Here is a 21,233-nt window from a genome sequence, read left to right as displayed (position 1 = left end):
TCATATGGCTTTGTGATAACACCTTGCAGTGAAAATTTTTTAAAAGATTACATTTGAAATAAGCCGGACTCAATCCTCAGACAAGCTCACAGCATGCAGGAAGTGCTTGGCAGGATGTCAATGTAATCAAGTAGACGCCTGTGCTTCAATGAGAAAACAAGAAAGCCTCACTATTGTGCATATTTGTAATGTTAAAATGTTAAAATTACTCAAAAACATTAACAGAACTATAATGTTGTGGGTAGCAGTTGAAAAATTGTGACCTATATTGCTCAAGGATGCTGTGAGAATGTACTACATCTACATTAAAAATAATAAGTGTCTATGGTCATTGAATATTATTAACCAGCAATCGACAGTAGCCCTTTTTACAGAGATCATGTTATAGGGCCACATGAAGTGCTTTCTTTATAGCTTCTTTGCCTTTTTATACAAATGACAGCAACATCATGCCACTCCAATGCATGATTTTAGACAGCATGCCAACATCACGGAATCAAAAGAGGCTTGACTGGTGTGATGTTTAACACAACATCATCAGCCTCTAGTGTGACAGACAGTTATTTACTGTCTTTTTATATAACAGCTGTTCTCTCCCTCTTCTCTGAGGGTAAGGAACTCCCAAATCTCATTGTTTTCCCAATACGCAGACATTTTCGGCTGCTGTTCTACTTTGAGTTAGCCACTACCTGCTGTTAGCTGCTTTTTAAATGCTCCGCAGTCTGTCTCGTGCATAACACTGTCAAAATGCCACACCCATCCTGCCCATGGTCCCATCCAGCCTGTTCTCATTTCAAATTGTCAAATACCGCTGCTTTGTTAGTGATTGCGGTGTAAGATACCAACACCAAAAGCCACCTTTTGCACTGGTATGATACACCGCCAAGTGGCAATGTGTTATGATACGTCCCCTGTTGGCCATACAGCACCTAATGCAGCAGTATGATATGCAGATGGGTGGCGTCAGCTGATAACGCAGCCGAATGCAACCTGACGTTCCAACTGCTACCCCAGGCAACTCTTCCCCTATTCTGCAATACCTCAAATACAGTTTGGCTAGGTGGCATAACTTTGTGATATTCCCACCTTGAACAGGCAGGGTAAAAAGGGTCATGCTGGATGTGATTGGATGAGATTTCAAGTCACCTTAATACCATGTGGCCGAGAGTAAAGATCTGGACAAATGGAGAGAGATTTACACACAACTATAAATCCACATGGAAACTGCTTCACAGCATGCTTATTTCTCTATGTACAACTCAGCATGAATTAATCACCACTTGTGGAACTCTGAAAAGTTGTATTTCATTAGTTTTCTTGTCCTGTACCATCATGAGAGTTTTGTGAATTTGAATCGTCTGACTTATATAATTATATTCTCCTTTAAAGTTGATTTTCAACATCAAAGGGACAATATAGCCTTTGAAGTACCATGGGATTGGATCACTGTCTAACCCACTCTTTAAGATTCTGTCACAATGACATTAGGGAAGTCATGTGAATTAAAAGACTAGAGAACAGCTCTTGCCTTTGCTCTCTGTCCAATTTCAATCAAAATGTCATGCTGTGCCATTTTCCCTGAATGTGGAACTGGCAAGTGTGTTAGGTTGACATCTTTGTGGCTAAAAGCCTGTGACTAATATGTAAATTATTTGACAGTTACACTCTATAGGATTATCAAATCAGTGCTATATTTTAAAGAATATATTTTAAGTCATTGTGGACATTGTACAATTATATTTAACCGCAAATTCTTTACTGTCACTCCCTCTGCTCTGGTAATTCTGTAACTAAGGTGTAATATTACTGAACTATATGAGGATAATATGCCCAAACTCCCTAAACACCGTAGACCAATATACAAATAAGAAAATATATTGCTGTCCTGTAAAATCTGACAAGTTGATTTTACTTAAAATATTCTTGGAAACCAATTGCCTTGAAAAAGTGATTATAACTAGAAAGCTTAATTTAGTGTATACTTGCAATTTAACTGTATTTACTTAATTTTGTGAAGTTGTTGCAACTTAAAAATGCCACGTGGAATTACCTTATTCTTTTTACGGGTTTGCAGCTTCAGGAAAGCAAATAAATCTAATTTAACTTGGTCATTAAAAACAGGATTTTGCCAATGATGCCGTTAAATTTGCATGTTCTTTTTTGTTAGCATGTTTAGGAATACACAAATATAATGGATTAGTTTACAACCAGCAGAATTAAGGTATATAGCACAATATACTTGATTTACTGAAGTTAGAAAGATTGGTATAATTATACTTGTCATTTTCAAGTTGCAGCAACTTCACCAAACTAAGTAGATATAACTAAACACTTAAGTAAATGCAACATAAACAGTAAATATAACTATGAATCTCAATTAATGTTTACTTTTTATTTAACATTTTTCAGGGCAATCTCTTACCCAGATTTTTTTTTTTTTTTTTTTTACAGTACACTTATCAGATATAAATGCAAATGTTATGACAATAAACTGTCAAAGTTTTGTATTAACTAATATAATGGCTTCTCTTGTGCTAGGTGAACACACCAAACTCCCTCCTGTCACGTGAAGAGGCCACAGGCAACTAAAGTATCGCTTTTGTTTGCTTTGTGTTGCTGTTGAAACTTTGTATAGTAACAGACGGACTGTAAGAATAATACTATTGGCGCGGCAGATCACTTACTTCTGACGCTCCAAAGCCTCGGGGAGTTGGCTCGAGATTGCCTGTCTTTGATAAGGTCCTGGCATACATGTAAATCCTTTTTCTCCGTCTAGAAAAGTTTATTAAGCGCCAATGGACGTCGAAACACTCGCGCTTGCGACGACAGACTGTTAAGCGGAAAATATTCTGCAATTTTTAGTCGATTCTATTGATTTGTCTTTGTTCTCGTTCGTTTTATTTTGTTTTATTTCATTGGTCGCTGCGAAGATGAGACGCTGTGTTTTTATGTATCTTTCGGGACCAGGCCAGCGGTTCGTTACTTTGAAGTCCACAGTTAAACCTTCAGCCCAGTTGGTTTAGAAACAGCCTGGAGGACTTTCTACCGCCTGCCATGACTTCTTGAAACACTACCTGGGGAGAAAAGTCGAGGGCAAAACGCTTCTCTCCTTTATTCTTGGCTGCATTCAAATTGTCCAATGTGGTAGGACATTACAGGACAGAGAACAGCGGCGAAGCGGTTGTAGCAGAGCCTGTTGTTGGACTACTTTACTTTGGAAAAGGGAGGCTACTCGGGTACACGGATGGTAAGTTGTCGGAAAGCTGTTCCACAGGCCCCCTCTCTCGGCCGCTTTGATGTGCTGCTGCTGAGCTTTGAAGTTGAGAAATGCGGGCTATGTTTCTTGTTTGTGGGCGAGAAATACGGTGAGATAGATAAGAAGCTTATGTGTGTGAGTGTGTGTGTGTGTGTGTGCGTGTATGTATGTATGTATGTATGTGTGCGCGCGCATGAATGTGTAGCCCAGATAAAAACCGAATATTTGTCGGGTGGTGCGTCTTCTAGCTGGGGAAAAAAAGTGGGATGTATTCTTCAACCGCCCCCTCCACCTCCTTTCTTACCTCCTCCAGATTTTGACACCCTCAGTGATCTACATAGGGACTGAGCCTGCCTGCTCTTAGGTCAGTTGTTGAATGGGACAGGGGACATCAAGCTACAGCGCTTGTTTTGCAGTGAGATAAGACACATGTGGCACGGCACAGGCTCTAAATAGTCCGTGGTCGCTTTTTGTGCTGGATTACTGCTTTGGAGAGTTTTGGACTGTATACGGCACTGCTATAAATGGAGTAATAGTTCAACTTTTGACGGGTTTTACTCCGGTTGGAACATCTCTGCGATGGTATGTTGTTTTACGCACGTTTATTTAGCCTTCATCCCCTGCATTATAGAGTCGGTTATATTCTGATGCAGAGATACAATGCCTGTTGAGACTGTACGAATTATTATGTAGCGTTTGTAACAGCAAACCACATATTTTATGATGTTTTTACGGCGCATCGTTTGCAAATCTCCTTGGATTTGGCGCTGACGCTCCGGTCAAAATCATTCTGCTTCTGGTTCTCCAAATCTGGATCTTTCTGTCGTGCTGATAGTTGAGACACATTACCCGGGTTGTAGCTTTGATATTGTCCTGTAATAGCATTCTGGGGGGCAGATATTAAGGCGATTGATCGCTTACATTTACGCGTGAGAGATTGTCTTTTCCCGCGGGGCTTTTTACCCTGCGTACATTACAACGTTTAAGGTCATTGTGGTGCAGATCAGATGCATTTCCACTTGTCTGTGTATTTCTGGGATGGTGAGGACAAGCTCCGAGAGGAAAAGAGTCTGTGTATATGTGATGCAGACAGGGGTAGGGTACGGTCGTCCGAAACAGATTGGGAATTAATTGGAGTTGAAGCCTGTGACATGGACTCGTTAGGAAAACACGTGTAAGCCACAGTTGTGAGAATACGGTTTCGGTGAAGACTGAGGCTGTATGAGATGATTACTCTTGTAAAATGGTTTTTGATGTGACAGATCAATGCACGTAGAGAATGTAGGCTGCAGTTGATCTCTCATTTAGATTATAAATAGATAAATGAAACGAAACGAGCCTTTCATATTTCCTTTCTCTGTGAACCCGGCGAGGCTTTTTGAAAGGGACTGTTTACTTGATGTCTTTCTTTGAAGTTCAGCAGGATCTGGCTTTGATTAGATCAATACTTTGTGTTTCAGAGTGAAGAGGAGCTGAGAAGCTCCCCCGCTGCTTTTAGAGAGTGAGGAGGATTAGGCTGGAGCTCAGCAGAGGCACAACGGCACTCTCACACGGCAACCGGAGCTGGAGCCATGAGCAGGGCGCTTACGGAGCACATCAGCAGTAGCTTCCGAGAAGATGCTCCTCGTCCTCCGGTACCGGGGGAGGAGGGAGAGGCGTCATGCTACAACCCCAGCAGATCTGGCAAAATGAGAGCCCAGAGTAAGGTTAAAGATACCCCCGCCACCGCCGCGCCTCCCGGCTCCACACCGCGGAGGAACGAGGATGGACTCGGGGAGCCAGAGGGCAGCGCGTCCCCGGACTCGCCTTTAATCCGGTGGACAAAGTCTCTGCATTTTCTCCTGGGCGACCAAGACGGCGCTCACCTCTTCAGGACCTTTTTGGAGCGGGAGAATTGCGTGGACACTTTGGACTTTTGGTTCGCCTGCAATGGCTTCAGGCAAATGGACTTAAAGGATACCAAAACCTTGCGAGTTGCCAAAGTTATTTTTAAGCGGTACATCGAGAACAACAGCATCGTAGCCAAGCAACTGAAACCTGCCACCAAGATCTTCATAAGGGATAGTATTAAGAAACAACAAATAGACTCTGCCATGTTTGACCAGGCACAGACGGAAATTCAGTCCAACATGGAAGAGAATGCATACCAGATGTTTCTGACCTCTGACATATACCTCGAATACGTGCGCACCGGCTGTGAAAATGCGGCGTACATGAACCATGGTAGTCTCGGGAGCCTCAAGCTCATGTGTGGATACCTTCCACCTCTCATAGAGGAAGAGGAGTGGAGTTGTAATGACCTGAAGGCAAAAACGTTAGGGTCTGTGGTTGGACTGTCTGCGAAAACCCTGAGGGCTACTGCTACCATCCGGACAGCAGCTGAAGTGCTGGAGAATAGTTGCAGGTAAGAGAAGCGCTCACTCACAGTATGCATGCATGCATGTGTTGTTACATCTTAGTGCTTTTATTTCTTTTAGTGTTGCTTACTCTCCTTGGAATCACCATTCTTTCATTAGTTTAACTACAGTGAATATGTGGCAGTTGGCAGTTATTTCTCAAATGCCGAAGACAGAGATAAAGGCACTTGATCAAAGAGTCTCAGAGGAACATGCCTGTATATTTGTGCCCTCCTGCCTTGCAGTTAGTCAAGGGGTTGGAGGGGCGGGGTGGGTACAAAACATCAATGGATCTGAGCCTTCCTTTTAAGTAAATGGTGTCTTGCAGGCAGCCCTCTGCTGGCTTGCTCAAGTTTCCTGTGCTTTGAAACCCTTCCTTCGGTTCAGGCACAAAATCAGACACCAAGCCTCATGTCTGATACATGAAACAATATGATGCTGTTGTAAAGTTATGCTGTATTTTGTCATTATTCAACTTTAAGCTATATACTTATTGTACACTGTCAGAAAATCTCCACAACTCAAAGAAATGCTAAGAGAACTTAAGCTGTCAGTCTTGTTCCAAGCAAAGACATTGCTCTGTTGGTCAGAGATGAAAGCAAGAAGTGTTTGTGGAAAGCGTTTGGGCTTTTATCTTAACTCGTCCCACACATTGTTCAACAGCTGAAATCTCTTCAAGCCAGGAACATTCTCAAAAACTGGATTTTATGCATGAGTCCTCATCAAAGGGCACTTTCAAAGTTTTTCACTCAACTACAGTACTTTGTCCTCACATCTGGACACAATTGTTGCTTAGAGGTTGGACAATGTTTTGATAGTGTTTTTTTTTTTTTTTTTAAAGTGCAGTTTATAGATAATCCCTACTTTCATTCTCAAGTAAGCGAAACATTTAGTGGTACTAGCAATTAAACAATGCCCGTGTAGAGGCAGTAACCAATAAGCACAAGGTTTGTTGACATGTAGCCATCTCCTGGTTTCCTGGTGTGATCCCCTGCATTCTTGTTTTTCACTAAAAGAAAAGCAGGAGGGAGGGAGCCCCCTCTTTCTCCCTTCCGTCAAACGCGCTCTCCCCCTGCCCCTCACCATCTCTTTAGGTCAACCAATTTCCATCTCAAACATGTGGAACTAATTTTGCCACTGCACAGATTCCTTTTTCCCTTCTTTTTTTCTAGAAACCTCATATACTCAACTCCAAAGTGATAGATAAACATAACAACAAAACATCCTCAGCTCAGCTCCGCAGCTTCAACCGCCTCTTTGCCACAGATTGAGTGTGTCTCAGTGTTTTTACTTCCTCTTTCTTTTCTATCCAGCACTTTTATCTCTCCTTTTTGAAAAAAAAGTGTGTCTGACAGAGAGTAAGCATGCTTTGGAGAGAGACAGGGAGAGACAAGAGGAGGGGAAGGGGGAAAGACAGGAAGGGGGGGATCATGAAGGAAAGAAAAGAGATGGAGAAAGAGAGCGGGGGGTGCAGAGAGCCCAGCTGTGCTAAATACCTGACTCTTTGCGCGGACCTTCCAAAGGTCAGGTTTGTGCTTGGGGCCTACGGCTTTAGTCATGCTGGGGTTCTCCTCTCAGCACTCCCGGCAGAAGGCATTCTCATAAAGAAAGGGGCCCTCCTTCCCCCTTTCTCTCTCTCACTCTCTCTCTAAAGCCCAAGTTCCCCCTTCCTCTTCTTCCCTCCCTCTTCCTTGTCCACCCCCTTCACTACTGAAACAGGAATGCAACACAGCAGGAGAGAGGAGAAAGACAGAGAGAGAGACTTTAGAAAGGAAAGCAGGGGAGAATGGGTAAAGGAGGGGCCCCAGACTGGATGATAGAGAGAGAGAGAAAGGGAGTGGGAGAGCATGGGGGAGAAAATACTCCAAGGAAGGAGAGAGTGGAGTTTCAGAGTGGAAAAGTGCAGGAGTATAGGCCTGGCTTCAAACAGAAGGGTGTGGAGATAGCAGAGGAGAGGAAAAGAAGAGAAACGCTGTTGATCATTTACACACAGAAAGGCTGCTCACTTCAACCACTCCAACCATCACCCCCTCAAACACACACCTCCTATATGCTCAGGAGGGCTGAGTCAAAATAAAAGACAACCCATACCTCCATCTCTGATCTTGTTACTACATTCCTTTCAAAGTCTCATGAGAGAGACTTGAGTTACAGGAATCTAAAGAAAATGTGAATAAAACAAACTAACCTATCACATTTGCTTTTGAATTTTTATAAAATTGTTAACAGAAGAAACTCAGAGCATGTAAATTAAACCCATCTCTACACTGTCTTCACCTTACACCACAACTAAGGAGGACGCTGCATTAAAACATGGCATTTTTGTCCTCTGTCTTATGCAGGTCCCACCGTCGAGGAGACCCCGCCAGTCCTTACTTTGTCAACTCCGGCTACATTTTTGCCCCCGCCACCAGTGCCAATGACAGCGAGATCTCAAGCGATGCCACAACAGATGATTCCATGTCCATGACGGACAGTAGCGTGTAAGTGGTTTTTTACTGAAGTCAAGGAGTTGATTGGTCCTTTTCTTTTCAGCCCAGATAATGTGCTAAAGCCTCACTTCCATTCAGCTGACCCGGGACAAGTTACTTTTTTTGTTTCCAAAAATTCTAAATGTGCCTGGACCAGGGTTCAGTCAACACCTTTCCAGGAAAAAGTCTCAGAGTGTGAAGAAAAGTATTTGGCCTTGGAGTCCAACAGCTTTTCTGGAGGCCAGCGGACTGCACTGTTGTGAAATAATGGTCTGTAATGTATAATAATTATCCACTGTGATTGACTCCAGGTAATTCTATTAATGTGTAGTTGTGACTTTGGCCTTCAGGGAGATAACTCTGGGAAAGTCATTATGTCTGAGGACCTTTTGAAGTTTACTCTGATGCGTTGCAGGCTGGAGAAAAGGGCAAAAAAAGAAGAAGAGAACGTCTTGATGTGGGTGGGGGCGTTGCCTCATTTTCCTCAAAGTTGAAATGTATCCATCCCACCCACCCTTCTGCCACAACAGACTTGTTTTTTTCATATTATCTAATCGCTTTTTCCCTTTGAAGAGCTGGAGGAGAGGGGGAGGGAAATGGCCATTCGGGCCTCAAGACAAACTCATTGAAAAATGTTGGCACCAAATGAAAGGAGGCTTACTCACATGGTGGGTCGGTTTCCTGCCACTGGCCTCTGCAGCGTGCTGAGATCATGTGTCTGTGAGGCTTTCACAGGGGTTACTCATTTCTAGACCTTTGGACAAGGCATGAGGAACTCCCCCTGGCCAGACTAGGGCACCCCCAAAAAAATCACCTCACCTCACCCACCCACCCAACCCCTCCACAAGCTCCTCTCCTCCACCCTCCAGAGCCAACAGCAGGAGTGGTTAGGCTCGAAGTGCAAGGGAGTGAGAAAATAAAGTGCATGGAGTATAAAGGGCTTAACTGAATCGCTTTCAGCCTATTGTTAGGTGAGGGGAGCTTAGGGGGATAAGAGGGTGGCTGGCTGCTTTGAAAATGACTTGCACAACTGAATAGGAGATCCCCATAAAGTAAGGGCCCATGAAACCATAAAAGAGTCCATGGCTGTTTTCTCTTCGCCAACCTGGACAAAGCTCCAGGCGGTCACATGGTACACCAGGGTGGAGACAGTTTTGATTGATAAAAACATAGTTAGCGATCGAGAAGTTGCCAACTTTGTGTGGGAACGATGATTTGCCGCTAAGTTTGGGGTTCTTATTGGCGCACAAGTACCTCTGGGCTGTTGAGTTTTACTTTTGAAGAGTTTCCTGTGTTTCTTCCTGCGCCTTGAGGGATGATGGCTTGTAGTCTCAAGGGTACAGTTTGTGAAGCATTGATTTTGGTAGTAGGCCCTCACTTACAAGAAGCTTGCTGCAACTCGGGTGATATCGGCAGCTTGGCTCCATTTTATGATTCTTCTTGGCAATGTCACACTGAGATGTGACTTGCAGAAATTGTTAAGGAAAATAAAGATGGATTCATTGTTGTGCGTCAAAGTCATATACTTTGAATAGTTCTCACCAAGGTCTTTGACACAGCGATCTGTCCTGTCCTTCTCGTGTCTCTGCACCCCAAACTGATTTGAATAAAAACGCAGCTTCTTCTCCTCTCATTCGAGGGAACAATTTGATTAGTGTGTCCCTTTACAGTGGTTAAAAGGCACACTGCAAATTTGAATCTCATTTCCCAGATAAAGAACAAGAAGAGGAGGATTTGGGAAGGGGGGGTGGAAGCAGGGGTGGGGTGGGGGGGATTTTTTTCTCTTTTTGCTTATATCTTATTTATGGATTTACTTGGACGCTGGGGAATGCTGCTGCACCAACTTCAAACATTACCTTATCTTACAAACCAGCCTTTTGATGTTGCTGAGATCAGAGGCTCACAGCACAGCGCTTGCCAAACGAAGATGGCAGCGGGTGCATATGTGCTTGAGTGTGAGATTTCAAAGAGGCAGCAGAAAAAGTAGCGTTTGGGCTAGGTCAGACACTTCTGAGCAGCCAAAACGGCCAAGATAATTGGCCCAGCTTAAGTGGCAGCTGACTGGAAAAGCTAGCAGACACAGAATGAAAAATGGAGAATAAGATTCCCAGAACAAATGCTTAATTGTCCGGAGACTACTGGTATTCCTAGCTCCATCTCCATTTTCATATTAATATATCAGAGCTACAAAGCCAGCAGCACTTAAGCAGTGCTTGCTCGCCTTGTTGTAGTTTCCGACTCTAACCAGCTACTGAGGATAGCCCTAATTCATCTGCTTTTTAAACAACCAGTGTCAGAGTTGACAAGGACTGATGTAATCTTATCAGCAGGGCTCTTCTTTGAAGCCCACAGAGGGATGTTTAGCATATCTCTACCATTGTCCTGGTGTGTTTTGTTATGTGTGTTTTTGTTGCCCTGGCTTCAAGGGCTCCCCGGCCTTTTGATTTAGCTGTAATGTGCCTGCTGGGTGGTTACTGGGTGGTGTTGTGTCGGTCACTTCAATGATAAACTGCCTCTTAAGGGCTCCTTCTCCACAAAGATTGGTTAATGGCGCTAATGTACCAACAGTTGAGGGTGGAGGCATTGTGACCTGCATGATGAGTTGCAGTAAATGATTAAAACAGGGTTCATATGGGCATGGAAAAACCTGGAAAAGTAATGGAATTTGCAAATAGCAATTTCCAGGCCTAGAGAAGTTGGAAAACTAGATATACCCTGAAAGTTTTGGAAAAGTAATGGAATTTTGTTTCACAAACCTGTATTATAACACATTATGTGTTCAATGACCAATGGAAATTTGAAAATCTAATGAGTTTATGTTTTTACAGTTTTTGATCATTTTTGATAATTTTTTTTAACTCTTCCAAAGGCAAGTTTTCTTAAAAAAATTTTAAAAAATAAAGAAAAAAAAAAGCCAAAATTTTATCTTCAAAAATTGTCAAACATTTCATTTCAAAAAAGAAAAAAATCACCTATGTTTTGTCTTGAAAAATCTGCAACTAAAAAGAATGGATAAGGAAAATTAATAGTAATTTCAGAGAATTTATGGTTTTCAAAATTTGCTTTGAAGTCATGGAAATGTATTGGTGAAAATGTGTATGAACCCTGCTAGAAATAGCATCCACCAGATGGCTACAATAGATCCAATGACTTTTAAATGTAATACTTTTAAATTATTTTCCATATAATGTAAACATGTGATATCTTTGTTTTTTACAGAGATGGAATCCCTCCGTATAAGCTGGGCACCAAGAAGCAACTCCAGCGAGAGATCCATCGCAGTGTCAAGATCAATGGCCAGATAACGCTACCCCATTTTCCTGTAAGTCCTACTTTCTTAAGTTATACTTCCTGTCAGTGTTTCCTTTTTTTGTAATCTGTTAAACTCAAACTTTTACATGCTGACAGACAACTGGGTCCTGATTCCCTCGAGGAGTTGTGCTTTATTTTATTTTATTGTATTTTTTTCAGAGCTCATGTTGTTACAGAATACTATATTTCATTCATTCCCCGGCTCGTTTTCATATAAAAGTCGGGGTAAATGAAAGGCAGGATTTGCATACCACTTCACTTCTTCCTCTGCTATTTCACACCCCCCCCCCCCCACCCCCACCCCAGTAGCTTCTCTAGGGCTGTAAATATAAACTTGTGTTGTCATCTTTGTATTCAGTCTCCGTGAGTGTAGTATGTCACAAAGCATCTTATGTTGTGTGCATCATTGATAGCTTGGTTATAGCATAGCTTATAGCATAGCTTATAGTCATCGCAGTGGTGTTAATGGTAATGATTTAACCTCCTTGGACTGGCTAAATGATTACTAAAACTACAGTTTATATCCCAGCAGAAGGATAGGAGGCACATTACTATTCCATACTACCTCAGTGCCCTGGTATCAGCTCCCAGTAGTATTTGGGTCACACTGTGCATGTGCTTTGAATTGAAGATTTTGTTGACCTGCTGGAGTTGTTGTGATCAGGTTTAAGGAACTTGGTTAGAACAGATTGACAAAGGTTAGGAGTTGGGTCTGTTTGAGGCAAGGAAAAAGAAATTCTTTTGTCTTTATATCCAAACACAGGTATGTGTATGTGGAGGAGTTGTGCATTGTGTGTATGCAGTTGACAGTGTTGTCTGTTCCACCTTTTTTCCCTCTCTGTCTTTTCTCTCTCTCAATCTCTCTCTCTCTTTTCCTTTCCCACTTGCACTCCTTTAATGTCTCCCTCCTGATTTGGAGATGGCTCTGTCTCCCATGATGCACCAGCCCCAGGCAGCGGGGGCCCCGTGCAGGGCTGGCGCTCCTTTGCCAGCAGCTCTGCTTGCCTTTCTTCTTCTTCCCTTCATCGTGTCTACAAAGAGATGAGAGGAACAACAAAAAAAGAGTCAAAATCAAGAAAGCCAGTGTGCCAAATAACAAAAAAAAGTGAGAAAGGGAGAGAGAGAAGCCGGTGCATATAGTTAAAGAAAAAGGAGGATAATGTGACTAGAGTACCTCTGAGCTGCCCTGCATGCAGCCGGGAAATAAATTACTACTTCCCCTCAGATCTTCCCAGTATTTGACTCCTCTATCCTCTCCCTCCCTCTTTTCCCTCCTTCTCTGTCTCTCTCTGCCACCATTGCCACTTCCCTAACACACATCTCAGTCCTCTCCCTCTTTTTTTATGCTGTTAATTTTGTCCCCCTCTTCTCTTTTTCCTTCCCCTCTCCTCTCCTCACTCTCTCTTCTCTGTCGATATCTGGCTTTTATTCGGAGATTTAAAGCTGCGTGTCCCTCCCACCCTAGTGTGCGTTTGATGTTTGACAAGGGCCCTTTGAAGTGTGCTGACTTCAGAGGCAGCCTAGCTGATGGCTTGGTCGGGCTACAGAGGGTGCAGGCAGGGGGCCTCCCCTCCGAGCGAGACCAACTGCTACCCCGCCATCGCTACCCCCTTCTCTCCCCCTCACCCAGAAGCCTGGCACTGCCAAGGGCACTGGGCATAAGAAGATGTGGGGAGGGATGGGCGACGGAGAAGGTTCAGGTTAGCTTTAGGGCAAGGGCATCTGGATTAGGCTTTTTGGAATAGTAGCTGGCTTTTTTGGAACAAGATAGGATTAGGGCAAGGGCAGTGGATTAATGCAACATATTGCATCTGTCAGAAACACTATGCGGTAACACTCTCACTCACTAAAGTGTCCTTCCTTCTGTTCTGTTTCCCCTGCAGAGGACACATCGGCTGCCTAAGGAGATGACCCCTGTCGAGCCCTCTGCCTTTGCTGCTCAGCTAATATCGCGGCTGGAGAAACTGAAGCGAGAGCAGGACACTATGAGCTCATTGGAGGAGAGGCTACAGCAGATCCAGGAGGTACAGATGCTCATAAACCTCCATTTTAGGAGTATGTTGGGGCTTTTTGCCTTTAATTGACAAGGCAGCTATAGTGTGACAGGGGGAGATAGAGGGGAAGACATGCAGAAATAGGCCTTTGCACATAGGGCACCTGTTCTACCAGGTGAGCTACCGGGTGCCCCCACATAAACCTCTTCTTACCTACATTAAGCATGGCTGCTGCTCAGAAATTCAAACCTGTATCCAAGTTAACTGGGGACGATGGTTCCATATTGCACTACAAAAGGCTTTCTGCCAGCTTCAGCATGTCGAAGAACAGGGGAAAAGACCAAGGGATTTGAAAGTCTGTTTTGGTTTAGCTTCTTCTTCCCTTTCCCTCTCTGTCCTCCACTACTTCATCTGGAGGAACTTTCAAACTTATGTTTCTAGACACACTTGAAGCTCCTTCAAATAGTTAGCACTTAGCTACTCTCCAGTGGCACGTTTGCTGAGTATGTGTAGTGCCAGTCTCTTTGTGAAGCACAGGCACACTCTGCATTATAGATGAAGCGCACCCAAAGCCTGTTAGTGAAGATAACAGTGCAGCAAAAAGGAAACTCAAATCAAGTTATCCAGGCGTTTGCTCTCACTGACTTCAGAGGACGATAGATATAAGTTGGTGTAAGTTGAGACATAAATTCCTCTGCTCGCTGCCTTTCCCTCATGTGACTGTGGATGAATGTTTTGTCAATTGCCTTAAACTTTTTTTTCTTTGTGTGTCCAGGAGGAGGAAAGGGAGGAGAGTGGCGACCTCACCAGCAGTACCTCCCTCCATCACCCTCTGCTCCCATCTGGCAGCCAATGCGAGGAAGACCCCCAAGCCATCCTGGACGAGCACCTATCACGTGTCCTGAAGACACCTGGCTGCCAGTCACCAGGCGTGGTCAGACACTCGCCACGCTCACGGTCCCCGGATCGGACAGGTCCTATGGTGTCTGCCAGCCACGGGCCCTTCTTTGGTGCTTATCCCGGGGCCCCCAAAGTGCTAATGACAGGCAGGCAGTCCACAAAGCACATCCACCACCACTACATTCACCATCACCACGCTGGGCCCAAGACCAAGGAGCAGATCGAGGCTGAGGCGGCTCAGCGCGTGCAGTGCCTCTGCCCTCCAGGGGGCGCCAATTATTCCGACTTCACCCCTGCGTAAGTGCAACATGACTCTGCTGAAGCTAGCTGTCAGTAAGCAGCGTACATTAGCCTGGGTACCTTAGATTTCTTCAGTTTTTGCTGTCGCTGGTCCTAACTTGGCTCTCGTTCTCCCTTCAGTCGCTGCAGCACTTTTTCCAGACGGCCAGTCAAGGCTTCAGATGAGGACGTGTCGTCCCCACACCTTCCCCTAGATGCCACCGACCGCTCTCAGAATGTTTGGCAGTGGATCCTAGAGAGTGAGAGGCAGGGCAAGCACAAGCCACACAGGTTAGAGCCTGTCAGCCTCAGCATTACTTCTATCACACAACACTTGAATCTCCAGATCCCAGCTCATGTTGTATATTTATTCTGACAGCACTCAAGGCCTAAAGAAGTCCAACCCGCTCGACTCTAAGACTCTGCCGGTTCGGACTCACTCCTCCTGGGGTGGAGGCGGCATTGGCAGTGGGACTCACCTCCGCAGCCACCACCCAGGCCACCCATTCATCCAAGACCCAGCCATGCCACCCCTGCCCCCTCCCAACACCTTGGCACAGCTAGAGGAGGCCTGCCGCAGACTAGAGGAGGTCTCCAAGCCACCCAAACAAAGGTAAGCAAACTCAGCGTGGACACACATTAACACATAAAATCTAAACCACCAATCACATTCAGTCTTTTCATTGACCACATTAGAAAATACTGTAAATGGTGTCCAGTGGTTTTTCTTGATACTGATGTGATCTTAACAACTCTCTGTGATTTCAACAGGCATTCAGCAGCAGCCAACAGCCTTCAGAGAGACAGGGGCCATCCAGTAGCTGCCTTCCCCACTGGAGGCAGTCCGTTAGCGAGCCCTGGACTACAAGCAGACGAGTATGTCTCCTTTCTTCACTATGCTCCTTTTGAATCTAATAGTATGTTTACATGATGTTAGAAAGAGTCAAATTATTGTGTTAGTTCGACTAAAACTAAAAAACTATAACTCATAAAATACATGTTAACGTTTTAGTCCAACTGAAATCACGCTAAATTGAATTGTCAAAGTCAAAATAACACACCTAGATAAGAGGTTGGGGGCCAAATTCTTCCTGTATGTAAATACCTCAATTGGACCTGAACTGGCCTAGGCACTCTGAACATGCTCCATAGACCTGGGGCCGGGGTTTGACCCGGAAATTAAACAGCATAAATGCATAGAAGAAAGTTGGGAAAAACAAAAGAAGAAGATGTTGTCACCGTTCAACATGCAACCCGTTTGCCACTTGCTAACTTGTTTGATGTGTGACATTATAGGTCAACAGGAAGAGGTTCTAGTAGTAACTAGCGGAAATGGGGCATATCCCCACCTACCATGGTGGAGTCGGGACAAGGACAGTAATCTAATTAAAGGGCCTAATCTAGCTATAACTGTAGTGTAACTTAACTGTGCGTGTCAACATTACAGTATGACATAATCTTGTCTTTGTCTCTGTAGCCTAGCTTTTCTTCATTTCTTTCCCAGTTGCTTTCTCGCTCCTCAGATTTAATTTCTCATACACTTGGACACTTGTGGTGCCTTCCCTCTCTCTCTCCAAGCTTGTGTTTTCACCATCGTCCTCAGATTTTCTCGCTCTTCCCTTCAAAGAGGGATGTTGTGAGTCAGCATAGCTTCGTCTTTGAACTCCTCTTCTCTCGCTTTTTAATCATTTAAGATTAAACATACTTTAATACGGAATCCTAACTACCCACCCGTCTCCCAACACACACACTCACCACTGGAGCCCAACAAAGACGTGTTAAGTAGCCCCCCGGAAACTCAAATGTATCGGCCCCCTTCGTACATTTGTTGTTGAATGGGTCTTGTGTTTGATGTGAGGCTATAGCCACCTGACAGTGAGGCCCTCTTTTAGTTTTAATTGGTTGACCCTTGGGTGAGCCAGCTGTCTGTTGGCATCCTTAACTAATTATACTCCAAAGATTCTTTGTCTACATTCAACAATCAGACTGCTTTTGCTACATGTGCAGCTGTTCAAAACTGTTTTCATTTGGCATTGTCAGGTCGAAGGAGCTGGTGGTCACCTACTTCTTCTGTGGTGAGGAGATTCCTTATCGCAGCATGATGAAGACCCACTGCCTCACCCTGGGACACTTCAAGGAACAGCTCAGCAAGAAAGGCAACTACCGGTAAGTACAACACCAGCACACAAATCACAGCACAGATGTTTGTTCCCACCTGTTTGACTGGTGTCAGAGCTGCAGTGGGGTTAGCTATGTGTGCATGTATGTCGATTGTTATTGTATGTCTGCTGAGTGGGAGTGTGAAATACTGGAGCCCGATAGTTGAAAAGAAACTGGGCTGATCCACTGTATTCAGAGCTTACAGAAAGGGGGGGGGGATTTTTTCCCACATCTGGTACTGATTTCCATGGTAAGGCAGCCTTAATAGATATGGCTTTGAAGACTGGGCCATTTTATTTTGTGCACAAAGACCATTGCGAGGCCTTCGAATTCCTCCTCTACACTATTGCATCAGGCATTAAAATCAAACGCTGCAAACACCTTCTTTAATGACTGATAGCTGGCTAGCAGCAAAAACACAGTCACATGATGACGGGGAATTCCTTTACACTGCACTGACTTATTAAGGAATTTCAAATATAATGTTAGTTTGATTACATTTTGCTTCATCAGGTAACTTCCAGTCCTGCGTAGGTAGCACACCACTGAAAAGACAAAGCCTGCATGCCCATAACATCAACATTCGGTTACAACCACATCTGCTTGTTAGGCGAGAAAGAAGGCCCGAAAACAAGTCATTGCACCCCTGCTATCCCATAACTCCTGAGCGAGCGAATGAGCAGGGGGAGGTGGGGATGAGGCGTCTGGCTTGATGGCAGCAGAATGTGTGGAGTTGGTTAATTTGGACATGGCAGCGGTACAGTGGAGAACAGTACGCCGCAGCACTGCCAGACGATATTGGCGCCAGATGTTGCGAAGAGAGAAAAATCCTGCCACATAAAACATGTTCCAATAGAAAGACTTCTTCTGTCTCTCTCTGTCTCACTCTCTGAAACAAAGTGATGACTTTGAACTATTTGTGAGTGAGAATGTAGCATTTTATTCTGGAAAAAAAAATCCAGCCAATTATTTGATTTGGTTTCTACTAATGAAGATGAAAAGGCAAAATGTTGCCCAGCAAAGCTTCAACAACAGAGGAGAACTTTGAAATAACATTAAACGCGGTCACCAGCCCTGCGTTACATCGCTGCACACTTGAGCAGAAAGTCTCGCAGCTGTGGCAACACAACCTCCTTCGTTTGTGTGTAATTACAATCAACACGGCAAATAAAAGTGTACGTTTTTGTCGGCCCCTCCTCGCATGTGTTGTTTGAATGACTCTAAGCTGAGCGATTGCTCATAAAACAGCTTTTTTTTCCTCCTCCTCCCTTTTTTCTTCTTTTTTGTATTCTGAACGCAGGCACACATGGGCAAAATGAGGCATTTTTCCATTACAAAGCTTATCATTAAATCCCCTCCTGCTGATCTTTTGCTGGGTTTAAAGTAGAGAGGAGAAATCATTAGGAGCTCCAGGAGACTTCACAGTCACTGGGACCAAGCTAACCCTGGGAGTTATCTCTGCTTGAGAGAAGAAGAAGAGTGGGCTAGCTAGGTGACCCGTGACCTCCAGGAGACTGTCTGAGTGGTCCCCCCCACCAACCCCCCTTCTCAGGGTAAAGCCCCTCAAGCTCGGCCCACATCCAACCCAACACACCCACTCACCGAGCCAGGGAAGGCCCACGCTCCCTTTCCCCCCGCTTTCTTCCCTTTCCTGCTCCCCCTTTTTCCCCTCTGTTCTCCGCTGGTGATCGGAAAGCTGCCCGAAGTGTGTGTGTTTCTGCGATGGCGAGTGTGTGCAAGAGAGAAACACAGGGCATGTGCAGCGAGTGTGCTTGCAGACTCTCAGGCACCTGAAATGCCAGCCTGTGTGACAGAAAGGCCCTTCATTTGACAGCCAGCCCAATTAGAAGTCACAGAGACACACAGAGGGAGGGGGCACTGCTCAAGAGATGGGGGGGGGGGGGATTTGCTTAAGACAGCCTCTAATTAACCCTTCAACTTTAATAAGACCTTGCAGGAAAGATCGGCATGTGTAGAATGGGCAGTAGTGGATAAGGAGGGCAGCACACATGGATGCACACACACTCTGCCGGCTGTTTCCAGCAGCTTGAATTATCAGAGGGAGTGTTTAAACGGAGGGTTCAGCTCTGTTTGTGCAGCGGTGTGATGTGGAGTCAGCCTCTGCCTTTGAAGTGTGCAGGGATGGCATTGAAGGCTATGACTAAGTTGTTTTGAGCAGGATCCATTTCTGGCTCTCAGAGTGTGTGTGTTTGTGTTTGATTTGGACTAAAGGGAGTTGTGCGCGAGCATGTATATGGAAGTAGTCGTGTAGGTGCCTCAAAGCGTTTTAAAACACGATGAAATGTATCAGATGCACTGCTGCTGCCACTCTGTCAGTTTGAGTTTCGTTTTTTTCCACACACACCTACGCTCAACATTTTCTAATCACGGACCTCTCTCTTTGTCTCTTCTCCTCAGGTACTACTTCAAGAAAGCCAGCGATGAGTTTGATTGTGGTGCCGTGTTCGAGGAGGTGTGGGAGGACGCCACCGTGTTGCCCATGTATGAGGGCAAGGTCCTGGGCAAGGTGGAGAGGATGGACTAAAAGCCACTTTTTTTGCCAACCAACCAATGCCCATCTCCCAACCAAAAGCTAAACTGTCCTGAAAAAACTCGAGCAAGAGACTCTTTGTAATTAACAAAAAATACTCTGGACTCTTTTTTTCTATTTCTTAATATTAAGCTAAACAGAGTTAATATATCCAGCACAAGAGGAGTGATTGAAGGAAGACGAGCCAATGAAGTATGCCGAATGCAGAGGAGGCGCCGCCCCTCCCTGACTTTATCAACCAATCAGCCTTAGACCTTAATACAAGGGAACGACACGAGAGACTCTCAAAGACCAATAACAAGGATGATGATGATTATGATTGGAGGCCAGTGGGGGGGAGACCCCGCCTCTTGTTGAATATAACCACTGAAGATGTAGATGACTGTTGTGATGTGATGAGAGACTGATGATGCGTTGACGCCGGCTGCCTGGCCGAGTGCAGCAGGTGCTGAAGACACAGTGCCACCAACCTGCTCTTAACGTTACACTCCAACATCGTTACAAAAACATCTGTACATGTGCATATACATACATGCATATATGTATATATACATGTATTATAAAGAGAGATGCTTTTTGTCATGAGTTGAAAGTTTTATTAAGTATTTATTAAAAAAACCTGAACTTTTCCCCATTCTTAAACCTGTGTCCCTCCCCCCTCCCTGTTTCCAGCCAATGGGCAAGCTGCTTTGAATGTTGGGAAAATACTGTGGTGATGTTGTTTTGTTTTTGTTTGTTTTTACTTTACATAAAGGATGTGACACTAGCCTAGCACCTCCCATAGCCTTGTAGCCCCGTCTGATCCGAGCTAACAACCTTAGCGGCGGCGTTGTCCGAGGCGCTCTCCCTCCTCTATTCTAATGGTCAATCCTAGTCTTCTATGCTGCTGATAGTTTGTAATGTTAAGTTTGTCACACTAGTATTTTCTCTCCCTCGGTCTCCCCCTCCCTCTCTTCTTCTCTCAGTCCGGCGACAGAGCTCAATCTTTTTTGTTGTGCCTTTGTTTGTAAACCAGGCATTGCACAAGCGGGGGGGGGGTGAAAACAGTTGCAGATACACACAGAGAGGAGACCTGGAGCACAAGCCGTACCATCTAATAATGGCAGTGTTTACAGCCTGCACACCAAAATAACTTGTGCTAACAAGAACAAGTTTGGGTCAGTGAGAACGACTTCCAGAGGAAGTCAGCTAGCGTGTCAAAAAAACACAAAAAAACACAAAAAAGTGAAGAATTATGGCTCCAATATCCTTTGAATGTTGTTACAGTAACATCGTATATAGCAGAGTTTCTGTATACATTGTAATTATGCATTCTGAAGTATGGATACTGACACATGTGATGCACACATAGACTACACACACACACACACACGCACACACACACACACACAGTATCGCTGGTGTTTTGTGAGTACAGCACCTGTGCCTACATGGATGCCATACCATGTGCTACCCTGTTTCAGGGTTTTAATATATATCCCTTGGTTTTCAGAAGGGTTTTATGTTGAAAAGATATTTTTATGCTTTTAATAATATCCTATAATCATGTTTTTTTGGTTTTGTTTTGTTTTTACACCACGGCCTTTTATTGTTTTGTTTCATTCTATCTAAACTGTAAATTATACAATATATAAAGAGTTTCATTTAAAGATTTACATGGACCTATAATTATTGTAATTATTGAGAGCTGTAGCCTTTATTAAAGTTTTATATTTTTCAAATGAAAGCGGCTGAGTATGGATTTTCTTTTTTAATGATTGTCCAGAATAACATTTTGATTTTCACTGCACTTCCAATGCCCTTAAGGTATCTTTTTCCACGAGGGTCAGTTCATACTGCACAGAAACTGTACATATTGTTACAGAGGGTGTTTTTTGACATTGAAAGGACATATTTAAAGGTAACAGGAGTTTA

The 21,233-nt window shown here is 44.2% G+C and overlaps 1 protein-coding gene across 2 annotated transcripts; it reads left to right on the top strand.

Annotated features, from left to right (window-relative positions):
* The first annotated feature begins 3,029 nt into the window (after positions 1-3,029).
* On the top strand, positions 3,030-20,897 carry LOC121942302 (axin-2-like). 2 transcript variants are annotated; one of them, XM_042485474.1, is made up of 11 exons: positions 3,030-3,247; positions 4,717-5,660; positions 7,995-8,135; positions 11,343-11,445; positions 13,319-13,459; positions 14,205-14,626; positions 14,750-14,899; positions 14,988-15,221; positions 15,380-15,484; positions 16,649-16,774; positions 19,187-20,897. In XM_042485474.1, the coding sequence occupies exons 2-11, from the start codon at positions 4,828-4,830 to the stop codon at positions 19,311-19,313; spliced, it is 2,382 nt and encodes a 793-aa protein (XP_042341408.1). In that variant the 5' UTR covers positions 3,030-3,247; positions 4,717-4,827; the 3' UTR covers positions 19,314-20,897. The 2 variants fall into 2 exon arrangements, with proteins under 2 accessions (XP_042341408.1, XP_042341409.1); XM_042485475.1 differs by lacking the exon at positions 3,030-3,247 and adding an exon at positions 3,647-3,838.
* The last annotated feature ends 336 nt before the right edge of the window (positions 20,898-21,233 follow it).

Source organism: Plectropomus leopardus, chromosome 4 (genome assembly GCF_008729295.1).
Source record: "Plectropomus leopardus isolate mb chromosome 4, YSFRI_Pleo_2.0, whole genome shotgun sequence".
In the NCBI taxonomy this organism is placed as follows: domain Eukaryota; kingdom Metazoa; phylum Chordata; class Actinopteri; order Perciformes; family Serranidae; genus Plectropomus; species Plectropomus leopardus.
Note: the sequence above shows the minus strand (reverse complement) of the source record. Positions and strands in the feature narration are given on the sequence as shown.